This window comes from Orycteropus afer, unplaced genomic scaffold (genome assembly GCF_000298275.1).
Source record: "Orycteropus afer afer isolate SDZICR_OR568_19922 unplaced genomic scaffold, OryAfe1.0 scaffold00261, whole genome shotgun sequence".
NCBI lineage: Eukaryota > Metazoa > Chordata > Mammalia > Tubulidentata > Orycteropodidae > Orycteropus > Orycteropus afer.
The window spans coordinates 1,229,755-1,243,007 of NW_006921848.1; the positions used below are offsets into that span (position 1 = coordinate 1,229,755).

At 49.7% G+C, this 13,253-nt stretch overlaps 1 protein-coding gene across 1 annotated transcript in view; it reads right to left on the minus strand.

Annotated features, from left to right (window-relative positions):
- The window catches only part of CTDSP2 (CTD small phosphatase 2), a 21,990-nt gene extending 12,319 nt beyond the window's left edge, over positions 1 to 9,671 (minus strand). Inside the window, exon 1 of the mRNA XM_007950064.2 lies at positions 9,608 to 9,671. Coding sequence (XP_007948255.1) covers positions 9,608 to 9,671 — 64 coding nt within the window. The remainder of the gene's footprint in view (positions 1 to 9,607) is intronic.
- Between the last annotated feature and the right edge of the window lie 3,582 nt (positions 9,672 to 13,253).

A 13,253-nucleotide genomic window follows, 5' to 3' on the forward strand; every position in this document is an offset into this window, starting at 1 on the left:
GTCGACGCTGGGCAATCCTACCTAAGCAGATGTCTCCACGAGAACCCCACCCCTAGGCAGAAAGGCTCCACACACATCTCTCTCCCTTCTTCCTGTAGCTACCTTTGATGTGCCTTAAGTCAGTCCTGGGTCCTTGATGCTACCTGTCAGGTAGGGATGGGAGGGAGGAGGTCACCCCATACTGTGCCTTCTGACTTTTCCTGACCCCCTTCAGGACCTGGTTACTGATCTCAACATAGGGCCTCAACTTTAGGGGCAGACATCTACTCAAGAAGAAGGGTTCAGTTTTAGGAGCAGGGGATTCCTGGCAACTTCTAAAACATGATCAAGATACTCTGTTGATTTCAGGACTGGCCTCTAAAGGAGTTACTGCCAAAACACACTGCGCAGCTCTAATGTGCTTAAAATACACCGAGGTGAGGGTAGGGGAGTGGAGCCACAGGTCTAGAGGTTCAAAACCTAGTAGGGACTAAAGCATCAATCATCATGCCTCCATCTTGAGAATGCAGCCTCCCTTAGGCACCTAATGAGGGAGTGAGGGGTCATTCCAGAAGACGAAGCTGGTCTGGACCAGAGGCCGAGGAGCCACTTCCTCACACACGCATCAGTAGCAGGCTCAGACCCCAGGCTCACTCTACAGGGCTCGTGGAGGATACCAGGATGCATTCTGATGGGTTCACAGCAGTAGCAGGAAACTCCTGCCCTACGCTGGGCCAGCTGGAGCAGAGGTGCCATCGTGGCATCTGCCTACCAGTAGCCCCATCTCCCCACTTATGGTGGTGCTGAGCAGGTCACTGTGCGAAACTGTGAGCCTAATGGAAACCTGCCAAGCAGGACACAAACATGCCCTTCATAGCCGTTTCGGCCCCTGCCTCGGCCCTTTGCCCCTGACTCCCAGAACGCCTGGATTTGATTGCAGACTGAGGAGATTCCAGTGCCTCTTTCCCCTTTAGCTCCGTAAGTCTGCTTTGGTGACACAGGGACATGAGAGATGGAGAAGTAGCAAAGGCAAGGGATAAAGCATGGGAACCCTCCACTCTCTGCCCCCTACCAGGAAAACAATACAGTGGTTAGAAAAAGGTGCTGAACACTTGATCTTAAGTGTGTGGCCTTGGGCCTCAGTTTCTTCATCTGTAAAATGGCAAGACTAATGCTGCCTACATTACAGAGTTGTGAAGATGACAAGGAGCTTCGGGTGTGGCCTGACCCTAGTAAAAGCCAGGTTAGAATTAGCCCCTAGGTTAAAGCACTTTTATACCCTTATCTCAGTCTTGGTCTCAAAATGGTCACACTAAAAAGGACCATGGAGATTTCATCCACCTCATTTCAGAGGTCACAAGACGCAGCTACAGGGCCAAGACTGAGAAATTACCTTTCCCAGGACTCTACAAACCAAGCACAGACACACACACACAACTCCAGAGGTTGGTCAACCTGTTCCTTACTCACCTGACTGGCCTCTGCAGGAGAGCTGAAGAGGAGCCTGCCAGGGAAGCATCTAATTGCAGGGACACTCGCTAGCCCCTCCCCTGCCTCCACAGCTTCACCTAGGATTAGCCAACCAGTACAGGTGTGTCCTCCTGACAGAGCACCAAGGTAGACGTCAGGAAACCAAGACTATGCCGCAGTTCAGCCTCTCAATAGCTTTGTGGTCTTGCATAAGGCACAACCTCTCTGGGGTGGTTTTCTTACTGGTCAATTGGGAATAAAAAGGTCTCCCCCCCTTCATGGTCCCTTACAAAGTGGTTTCAGATCACCTGATGCATGAGTCTAAGGTACTCCACAAAGTGCAGTGTGAATGAGAGGCCTTGTGGGTCGTGGTTAAGGCTTAATTCTAGGGCCTGGCAGCCGAGGTTGGGGTCCTGACTGACAAGGACCACCAGTGAACCACTGGGCAAGTTGCTTCAGCTCTCTCGTGGTTTCCTTATCTGTCAAGCAGAGATTCTTATCTCATAAGGTTGTTAGGAGGATTAAGTGAGATACTAGACATAAAATGCTGGAACAGCATTTCCCACTCACTGTAAGCCCTCTAAATACTGACTGTCGTTATCACCAGGTAAGCAAGTATTATTACCCTTTGTCCATTCGCACTAGGGGCAGATTACTCAATAAGCAAGGCTAATGGTCAAAGATGTGGTGAAATTGTACACTACAGATTAGTAAGTAGGCCCTGCTTACTTTGTTTACCAGGTACTCTGTCCCTGTCAGGGGCTGTAAATTTGAAAATAGGCTTTAATTCTGTAGAAAGGTGCTGTGGGGCTGGGAGAGAGACGCCAGCCATGGCCAGAAGTAGCATCTTTGATGTGGTGAAAAAAATTTGAAACTGTTCATGACGAATTAGTAAGAAAGCACAAGTAAGCCCCGTGCTTTCCTTGCTTATTGGATAATCTGACACTGATTCACACACAGAAAACTTTAGGACTCCCCCTGAGGAAGCCACAGAATCTTTAACAAACAGTAAAACTGGTCCCCTTAAGAGGAGCCTTCCTGCTCAGGCTCAGGCTAAGCAGGCGGCTGGGGCACTGCTGCACTTACCTGGCTTTCCTCCAGGGACACCTGTCAGAATCACAGGGAGTTTGGAGCACACACATCTGGCCCACCTGCCCATGCTTTTATCAGAAGGTCTGGGTAGTATCTGTATTTTTAGCAAGCACCACAAGAGACTGTGATGTGTGTCCTTGGCTGAGGTTGCCAGGGGTCTTTGATTAACTCTTCAAGGCCCAGAGGTTGGTCAAGTCAGTCAAAGTCCCTTGGCCCTGCCCACCCCTCACCATCACTAACTGGCTCAGTGTCTCTGCAGGCCTTGAAGGACTCCTTCCCTAGGGTCTAGCTTTCCTTTCTGGGGATCTTGCTCTATTTTATCCATCAGTCAAAAGCCCTGGGCCTGATATTTCTTCTTGTTGACCCCTGTTTCTGGGATAAAGGGACCCAAGAGCTGTTAGGGGACGCAAGCTGTCCCATGATTTCTGCTTGGCTGTCACTGGGGTTGGGCCAAATTTGTTCCCTGGGAACAGCGTGAGTGGGAAAGAGCAACTTCAACAGGATGCAAAGCTGTTCCTATGTCAAGAGATAAAAGAAGGTACAGGGTAAAAAGATAGAGTAGAGCAGAGCCTGAAAGGAGTGGAGGAGGACAAGGAACTAGGAGCACCTGGGAAGGGAAGGAAATGGAGGTCCCCTCAGAGATTAGATTCAAGGCTAACCTCCAGATAGCTGAAGAACAAAACGGGCACATGCAACGTAGTATCCATTTTGCAGTATCAGCTCCTGTGCCGGAATACTCTACCTGAAGGACTAGGCACTGGGCCGGACAAAAACCTCTGCTCTAGTGGGTCTCTGGTCAGAGAGGCTTCCAGTTCTAAGAAGTCAACTTTTCCACTTTGACTTCTAGTTCCTTCATAAGCAGGACTTCAAACCAGTTCATTCTGGTTTGATCCTCTGCTGAGAATTCGCTTTTCACCACATATACTGAATCAGAATCTATAGTTTAATGAGATCTCCAGGTGACTGATTCAGTATATCTGGGGTGGAAATGCAAATTCTCAGCAGAGGGTCAAACCGGAATGAACCGGTTAGAAGCACTGTTCAGAAGAAATGCATGTTAATGTGCTCATCTGCATCCCAGCTGGGAACTATCCCTCCATTTGAGAAAAGGGAGAGAAGAATCATGTCCGACACACCCAATCCCATGTCCCCAAGACAAGTTAAGTACATTCCGTGCTCCCTGGAACTGGCCAGCCTAACTGAGGCAGGATGAAAAGCAATTTAATGCTGCTTTTGTGTCTTTACAATGTTGTAACCCCGAAACCAAAGCAGCAATGACATAGCTTAAGAATACCTATCTCCTCAAAACCTCAGTCTCTTTTTCCCTCCTGGTTATTGAAATTCCCTAAATCTGAAACCTCACTAAGTTTATTTCATCAATTCTCAAAGCAAATGCAAATATTAAGAGAATGTGGCATATAGCTGTCTTTAGTATTCATTATACTCATTTTTGAGGCGTCTAGCTACTGGGGTCACCAGGAGTTGGAATCGACTCAAAGGCAACTAACATCAAAAATAAGCAAACACTTGGGCAGTTTGGAAACTCTTTAGAGACTGTTTATAAGCAGTACATGGCTTCCTGCCTCCCCACCCCCCCGCCCCACCTCGAAGATACCAAGACACCAGGCAGAGCATCAAATGCCCAAAGCATGTGCTACTCACATAAATACAGATAAAATCCCATCCCAAGTCATACTGCCACAAAGAAGGGGTCTTGTGTAGCACAGCTATTTGCTTCCAGAAGGTCCAAGCCCCGGCATCAGTGTCCTCTCTGATCCCCAGACACCTGCCATTAACAATAACCGCATGACTATGTGCTGTTTGCACTGTGCCCTTGAGGGAATGGAGAGGAGTATTAGTAGTAGTGGTCTAGCTGTGTAAAAAAGAAAGACGCTAACATTTACTAAGGAGCTCTGGTAGCATAGTGCCTAAGGCACTCGACTGCTAACCAGAAGACTGGCGGTTCAAACCCACCAGCCACTCCTCGGAAGGAAGGTTGGGCAATCTACTTCCGTAGTGATACTGCCTCGGAAACCCAAGGAGGGGTCGCTATGAGTCTGGGCTGACTCTACGGCATATAACAGCAACAACAACATTTACTAACCACCTACTAAACGCCAGGCATTACACAGAAAGGTAAACATCATTACAGGTAGCCCCTAATTATGAAAGTTCACTTCACACTACTTTGTTTTTATGAATGACCTACATTAGTACCTATTTTCTGTAACCAAAAGAAATCCGAAGAGGATTTTCACTTCTGTGAAAAAAGGTGGAAAGCAAAACAAGCATTTGGTGTGTGTTTTGCAGCAAGCATAGGCATTGCGCACCCCAAGCAGTAACAGTGTTGCCGCCAAGCTCCTTCCCTGGGAAGGAGCTACACACACAGTTTCTGCTATAGGTGGTGTGTTTTATTTTACCATTCTGGCTCTTACTATAACCAAAAAACTCACTGCTACGGAGTCGATTCCGACTCATAGCGGCCGCATTGGGTTTCCAAGGCATTAAATCTTTATGGAAGTAGATTGCCCTGTCTTCCTTCCAAGGAGCAGCTGGTGGGTTTGAACCACCCACCTTCTGGTTAGGCACTGTACCACCAGAGCTCCTTTGCTTTTATTTTATGTTACTATATGTTATTGTTATTTTATGTTTTATGTATTATTTGATATGATTTGCTAAGTTATCTTTTGGGTCTGGTAATGCACAAAAATGTTTCCCATATAATGGTAATTGCTTCTTCATTTCAGTTTACAAAAAGTATCATAGGAATGCTCTATTTACAGATAGCGGGGGAAACCCTTATTCTTATTTTACAGAGAAGACCATTTAAATGGTTTCACTCACTGTGAATAGGAAAGGAAAAGCAGGGATGCACACCTAGGCCTGAGTCAATCAATCTTGCTTCAGGGACAGTGCTTCTGAAATAACAATAAATACTTTAACATCCCCTAACTCACCCCCTTCTTCCCTTGTTCCACTTCATCCAATTCAAGAACCAAACCTCCCAAGTTGGAAATAAAAGACAATACCCAAAACTTTTCCAAAAGCTGGCAGAAAAGAATGGAGAATGTTGAGGAAGAATAGTTAGATGGGAAGTGGCTATATACACAAGTACATGTGTACACATACACATATGCTCATATTATTTATTTATATACACATATACATATTTATGTGTGGTCTCTCTTTCCCACATTGAGCTACAAATGCTTCTGTTAATTAATTCCTGGAAAAAGAATGGGAGCATCAATTTACCTTGGCCGGAAATGTGACTTCTATAGCACTTACCATTTTAACAAAACTCATGATTTTGAGTGATTTGGAAGATCCCACAGGGAGGATGAACTAGGCACCTCTTTTGCCTCCCAGTTTAAGACCTCCATAATTGAGAAAGGAGGAGATGTGGAATACTACCACCTCTGCCAAGCCGAGAAGTTTTTCATGCAATTCTCAAGCACTGCTCAGTTGAAAGCTCAAGTTAACTTGGCAACAGCAATTGCAAACCCCCAGCCTGGGGTGTTAGGCGTTTACAAAGTTGTTGCTGAGTTAGCAGCACTCCCTTGGGGTTCTTCAGGAGTGAGCAAACACAAGCTTAAATTGCCACACATGCCTCCCCGCCTCAAGATGGGGGAAAAAATTCCAAAAGGACACAGGAGCAAGCCTCAGCAGCCACAGTATGAACAACAACAAAAAAAGGGCCAAGAGCAGAGGGTGAGCAAGGAGAGGTGAGAAGAACCAGCTGGGCAGAAAGAATTTGCTATAAGCATGCACCGTGGCCCCTGCAGGTAGTGTTAAGGGGCACCCCCCACCACCCCCGCTACCACCCCCATACACATATACACACATAGAACAAGCTAAGAAAGAAAGTCCCAGCAAGAGTCATTTTAAGTTTATCAAGTTATGGGCTTAGCTGCAATTGCCAGAAAAACTTGCCACCATCCTAATTCCTAGGGAGGGTCAACGTCTCTCAGGAGAATCCGTGTGATGAGCTAACAGATGTTCCTCACGTGAGAAGAAACCAAGGCATCGTCATCCCCCTACCAGGAAGGGACATCAGGCTGCACAGCGAACAAAAAGTGTCCTGGCTCCTCTAAATGGCCTGTGGGTCACTTCATGCTCTGGAAGAGGCTGCCTCCACTCTCATTCCAGACTGAGAAGCTGGGGGCAGGCCCTGTTTCCTTGGCTTTTCCCCATGTAACCCCAAAGTCCATGGCACAACATCCCAGGAATGCAGTGATCCCCCCCATATAGGCTGTGATAAATGATCACTCTTCTAACAAACTGATATTAACTTTTCTTTTTTGTTTTTGATGTTACACATGACCCTGTCCCTGCTGTACCAGGAAGCCATTTTACCCATCTGTCTGGAAAGATGATCCAATCTTGCTCCTTTTATCATCAATGCTTTCAGCAACTTTGTTCTACATCCCCTACTATAATTACTTTTGAATCATCAACACTCAAACAATCTTAAAGCTCAGAGAACAGAATGCTACTAAAAAAGATCTTTAAAATCTTCAGTGGCAAACAACTTCACTAAAGTCACCCAAAGTAGGAGCAATTTGTTTCTTTCCAGAAGTTTACTTATTAATAAAATGACTCACATTGCTTTCCATTTTCCCCAGGGCATGGGAGAGGGGCTGCAGTGGAACTGAGCAGTGGGGGTGGACAATGAACTCCTAAAAAACTAATTAAAACATCTGCCTTTTTGTTTCAAATTTTTAAAGACTTAGGCTTTGTTTGCAAATCATGAGCACCTCAGAAAGTTGGCTGGGTGGCTGCTGGGTACCCAAGCAGCTCAGAAACAAGTGTACCTTTTCTGGAACGCAATCAAATTAAATGGGGAGGGAGAGACTCAAGCTGGCTGCTGGCTTCATAATTTAGATTTTTCCAGGGATAGTAAGTTTGAAGAGTGAACCACAAAAAAGGAAAATGAAAAAAGTAAATCCAAGAAAATCCAACAAACACGAGCAACCTAACACTGTCAAAGAAGCTAGTTACTTTACTTTCTGTAGTGCATCTCTACTGCTCCCCCTCCGTTTGCCCTGGTGGATGCAGCTTCTAGCTCTGATTTGTAAATGCCCTTTCAGTAGTTCAGGGACTTCTGGTGACAGCCCATCAGAGTAGAGGACCTGGGTGGGGAAGCACAGGGTTGTTCTTCCTGTTGTTCATCATCACTGTGCCCTCTCAAATCCTTTCACACCCATCTCTCTCCACCTCTTGCTCACTCTTAGGGTCCTTTCCTAGGATGAGAGGTTGGGAAGAGTCAAGAGTGAAATTTTGCACACAGGCTGCTTCCCTTTTCCAGCCCTCAGCAGAGCAGAGCAGCCAGCAGAAGCAGTGGAAGTTGCTGCCTGGATCACACAGCCAGTTAGTGATGCAGCCAGGAGAGCAGGGATCATGCCAAAACCCAGGTTAAGGAGGCAGGGGCTTTTCCAAGGAGTTGTGTTCTGAGCAGCCAAGGCTGTGTACTTCCTTAGGGGAAGGCTTACTTTAAAGAAGAACCAGTAATGCTGGAAACATAACACTGTGCCCCCTCCTCACATTCCACTACATGGATGTGAACGGCTGACACCACCAACCCAGCTCCTCCGTCCCTAGGCAAGTGTGGGGAGTTTCTTGCGACAGTGAACCCCAGGAATAAGTAACCTCTCCGATCACTCAAATGTTGCCAGATGTAGTGGGGGTGAATGTGGTGGGATACTGAGGCCCCCCCTGCTGCCCTCCCTCAGGCTCTAGGCCTTCAGTATATTCAACTGCAGCACTGGACCTTCATGCAGCTGTTCTTGGGGGGGTGTGTGTGTGTGTAGCAGGGTGTTGGGGAGACACAGGGACGTTCTGGATTTGGTCCTGTAAGTGCGTTTACTTCCCAGCCTCAGTGCCAGGTGGCTCAGTCCGTGCAGTTCTCCAGAAAGAGGGGGAAAAAAAAAAAAAAACCCAACACGCTAGTCTCTACTTCCCTTGGAAATTCTGTCCGCTATTTTGGACACATTCCTGAAGGCCAGAAAAAAATGTGGGGGAGGGGAGAGAAGACTTTTGGGGCCTCTACTGTGGATAAACTAAGAGAGATCCCACTCTGGGGCCCCAACCTTACCCCGCCCCTGGGGAGGACCCGGCGCCTCCCCGCTCCCGTGCTCAAGCCCACCCCCCGAGAGGGCCCGCGTTCCCCCTCGCATCTCCTCCACCTGACCCTCAGAAGGCGAGGTGTCTCGAGCCGCTGTTCACAGAACAACTAGTACTTTTTCGCTGCGCGACTCAGAAACACGCCGAATCTGATGCCATCCGGCGAATTATGTAACCAGGGACACCGCTCCCGGGCTAAACAAACGCGGCTGTGTGTGTGTGTGTGTGTGTGTGTGTGCAGCGGCGGCCCCGGGGGAGCGCACTGGGGCAGGGAGGGGCTCCGGCCAGGGCTTGGGGTCCGGCTAGTTTGCTCAGTGAGACTGGCGGAGGCAGCCCGACCAAGGCCTCGGGCCCAGTGCAGAGCAGGGGCTGACCAAGTCCGGCGCTTCCAGGGCCCGGCCCCTCCCCCACCCGGCCACCTCCGCCTCCGGGCGGTGAACTTGGTCCCAAGTCCCGCCGGACGCCGTCACTGCCCGCCACCGGAGCGACCTCGGGCTGGGGGACCTGGGAGGTGCTGGACTCCGGTCTCGGCTCCGCTCCAGCTCCGGACACCTCCGTCCCCCTCTCCGGGTGGTCCTGGGGCAGCGGCGCACTGCTGCGCTGGAGAGTGACGACCCCACCCCCCAACTCCGGAGGGGGCAGACGCCGGTGGGCTCCAGCTTCGCGCGCTACCCCTTCGTCTCCCAGCCCCGGGGGGAGGGGTGCGGTACGCGGTGACAGCTGCGCGGATACCGCCCCTCCCCCTCGGAGCCCGCGCAGCCCCCACGGGGGTCTGAGTGCCAACCCGGACGCGTGGGCGGATGGATTAGGGGGTCTGGTCGGAATCGCCAGGACTCCTCGCTTTGAGCCCTGGGAGGTCCGAGGCCTGGTACTGGGTTCGGGCCAGTGCAAGCCCCTTCCCCGCCGGGGGCGACGCAAAGTTTTGGGAAGTTGCTGCCCCTACCTTGCTTGGTGAGCACCAGGGCGTCTTCCCTCCGCGCCTGGGTGATGATGGAGCCGTGTTCCATCTAACAATCCCGCGGGCCCGGGCTGGCTGGGCGGGAGGACGGGCGGGCGCGCACGCTGAGCTGGGCTGGGGGGCCTGGGCGGGGGCCGGCTCCGGCTCCCAAGACTCCGACTCTCGCAGCTGTTCACATCCCCCCTTTCGTTCCCTCCCTGGGCCGGGAAGGGAGGCGGCCTGTACGGAGGGTGGGCGGCCGGGGCAGCGGCTCCCCCGGGTGCCCCTAGCCCCGTTCCCCCGGCGGCAGCTCCGGGCTCCTCAGTTTGGGTCCAACATGGAGAATCCGGAGCGAAAACAAGAGGAGGAAATGGGACACGGGGCGGTTTCCAGGCTCCCCCCTCCCCTCCGTACTCCAGATAAACAACCCGCGGCTGCAGCGCCCACCCCCGCGCGCTTCCCGGCTCTAGACTTGGCCTCTCCACGGCCCGCCGGCGCTTCCTGCTCCGGGGTAGCGTCCTAGGCCCCAAGACCCTCCACCTGTGAACGGCTGGGGCTGCGGTCCATCCAGAGCTTTGCTATTTTGTTTCGGAAAAAGCGAATCCCCGAGGGGGGTGGGGTGGCGGGAGGGCAGGCTGGCTGGGGAGACTTGAAACCGCTCCGGCTCTCCGATTGGCCCGCTTGGAGAAAAGGGGCGTGGCCCCTCCTTACTATGCGTTGCGAAGACCCAACAACATTCCAGTCGCTATGGCCACGCCCCCGGGCCACTCCCCCCTCGCCGGGCTGCGTCCGCCCATCTCCTCGGCCACACCCCCTTCTCAACTACTTAAAAGGCCACTCCAAAGCTCACATTTCCTTACTGAGTGCTGGGATGTTCGTGATTTGGAATTTATATTCTGAAAAGGCGGAAAGAGTGTTTTTTGGGTAACCGGTCGAGCTGGGGCAGTTTTCTTCCTTCTGGCCCTCGAATCGTGGACTCACTGTTTCACATAAAAGGATACAATCATCAAATCCAGAAAGGGATGTGTGTGGGCGGCCCTAGGACTCTAGAATGTCGGCTGGAGCTCACCAGGGGATAGTCTGACCTACACAACTGTATCTGAGGAGACCTGGGATGCTGTGCTTTGCTAAAAGCCACTAGCTTCCACTCAGGGCTCTCCCTTCCTCCCACCCCAACCTAAGCCCCCCAAACCCAACTTACTCCCCATCTCATCCTAGCCTCAGCTTATATGGATAAAGGTCAGCCCCATGGGAAGAACTTCAGCTCTGTGACTTCTTTCTGCCCTCCCTCCTTGGTCTTTGGGCCCTAGGGCACCTTCCCCTGGGAGCTCTGGTAGCATAGTGCCTAAGGCACTTGACAGCTAAGCAGAAGGCTGGCGGTTCAAACCCACCAGACACTCTTCGGAAGGAAGATGGGGCAATCTACTTCCGTAGTGATACTGCCTCGGAAACCCAAGGAGGGGTCGCTATGAGTTGGGTCCTACTCCACGGCACATAACAAGAACAACAGTAGGGCGCCTTCCCCTGGCTAAAGCTCCTGAACCCTAAGGTTCCTGCTACAGATTGTAGATGAAGGGTTTGCATTTGTTTCTAAGAAATGATAGCTCCAGGGATGCTGGTTTTAGTTCACTATCAGGTCTTTTCCAGTGGTCTACATATGTCCACAGGTGGCACGAGCTGCCTTGGAAGGAAGGGAGCTGTTCAGCTCAAGGCTGGCAAGAGTGGTGTAAAGCACGATTGCAGTAAGTGACTTCTGAACCATTTCCAACCCTGATGTTCAGTGATTCAATGGGACTAATTTCATAGCCTGGGAAGGACTCCCAGAAAGTTAGAGACATCTCTTTACCTGGGGGTGGGTGGGTGAGGGCAGCCCCTGGCTGCAGTTCTTATTGCCCAGCATGCACCAGGTCTCACTGGTGGTCCAGGACGAGTAGGTGACAAGGTAACTCACCAGGTACTATCAAACACCTGCTCCCCTTGGCTCCTCTTTCACTGAGACAGGGGAGGTTGTGATAGCGATGTGCCTTAACAGATCTCTTGCGTGCCTGTTCCTACTGTTCCTACACACACATCCACAAAACCTTTTTATATAACACCGTTTTAATGGAAATGCTGTTTTTCCAAAATGAAAGTGGCTGTTTCAGAAGCTTTGAATGATGCTTATGTAACTTAAAAAACTGAGCTTGGGTAGATCTTAATTCATTAACAAGGGAAAACGGGGGCGTTCTGACATATTTACCTCCCCTCATTATCAAAAGATCGTTAAAGCTATAGAAGTCTTTAGGTAAATCTTTAATACTCAGGTTGCTAGGAGGCACTGTGGGGCCCTGCCCCCATCCACTTGAAGGGTACAGTGGGAGGACTGAAGACTTGGGTCCTAGTTCGGGATCTGCCTCTGTAATGCTGGGCAGGATACTTCACATCTCTAAGTTTCTATTACCTCATCTGTAGAGACAATCCCTCACCCTTTTATAGCATTTTACAGTTTGCAAAGTGCTTTCACATACCTTATCTGTACCATCTGCCACTCATCTGTCAGTTTGCCATACTGTGGTGGCTTGCATGTTGCTGTGAAGCTTTGCCACCAGTACCAGTGGTCACCCATGGTAGACAGGTTTCAGCAGAGCTTCCAGACTAACACAGATTAGGAAGGAGGACCTGGTGATCTACTTCTGAAAAAACTGGCCAGTGCAAACCTTAAGAATAGCAGCGGGACATTGATATAGTGCCATAAAATGAGCCCTTCAGGTTGGAAGGCACTCAAAATATGACTCGGGAAGAGCTGTCTCCTCAAAGTAGCCTCCATGACATGGATGGAGTAGAGCTTTCAGAACCCTCATTTGCTGATGTGGCAAAACTCCAAATGAGAAGAAATAGCTGCAAACATCCATTAACAATTGGAACAGGGAATACATGAAGTATGAATGTAGGAAAATTAGAATAGTCAAAAATGAAATGGAACACATAAAGATCGATATCATGGGCCTCAATGAGCTGAAAAGGACTGGGATTATCCATTTTGAATTGGACAATCTAAGGCATTTGACTGCTAACCAGAAGGCTGGTGGTTCAAACCCACCAGCCACTCCTTGGAAGGAAGGTTGGGCAATCGACTTCCGTAGTGATACTGCCTCAGAAACCCAAGGGGGGGTCGCTATGAGTCAGGTCCGACTCGACGGCAATGTGTGTGTGTGTATGTGTGTGTGTGGTCTACTATGCCAGGAATGACGAATTGAAGAGGAATGGCACTGCATTAATTGTCAAAAAGAGCATTTCAAAATTTATCCTGAAGTACAATGCTGTCAGTGATACGATAAAATCCATATGCCTGCAAGGAAGACCAGTTAATACGACTACTATTCAAATTTATGCACAAACCACTAATGCCAAAGATGAAGAAATTGAAGATATTTACCAACTTCTGCAGTCTGAAATTGGTCAAACATGCTGCAGTCAAGCTGTGACTGGAATGTGAAAGTTGGAAACGAAGGATCAGTAGTTGGAAAATAAGGCCTTGGTAATAGAATGACATCAGAGATCACATGATAAAATCTTGTGAGACCAGTCACTGATTCACTGCAAATACCTTTTTTCAATGACATAAATGGTGCCTATACACATGGACCTCACTGGATGGAATACACAGGAATCA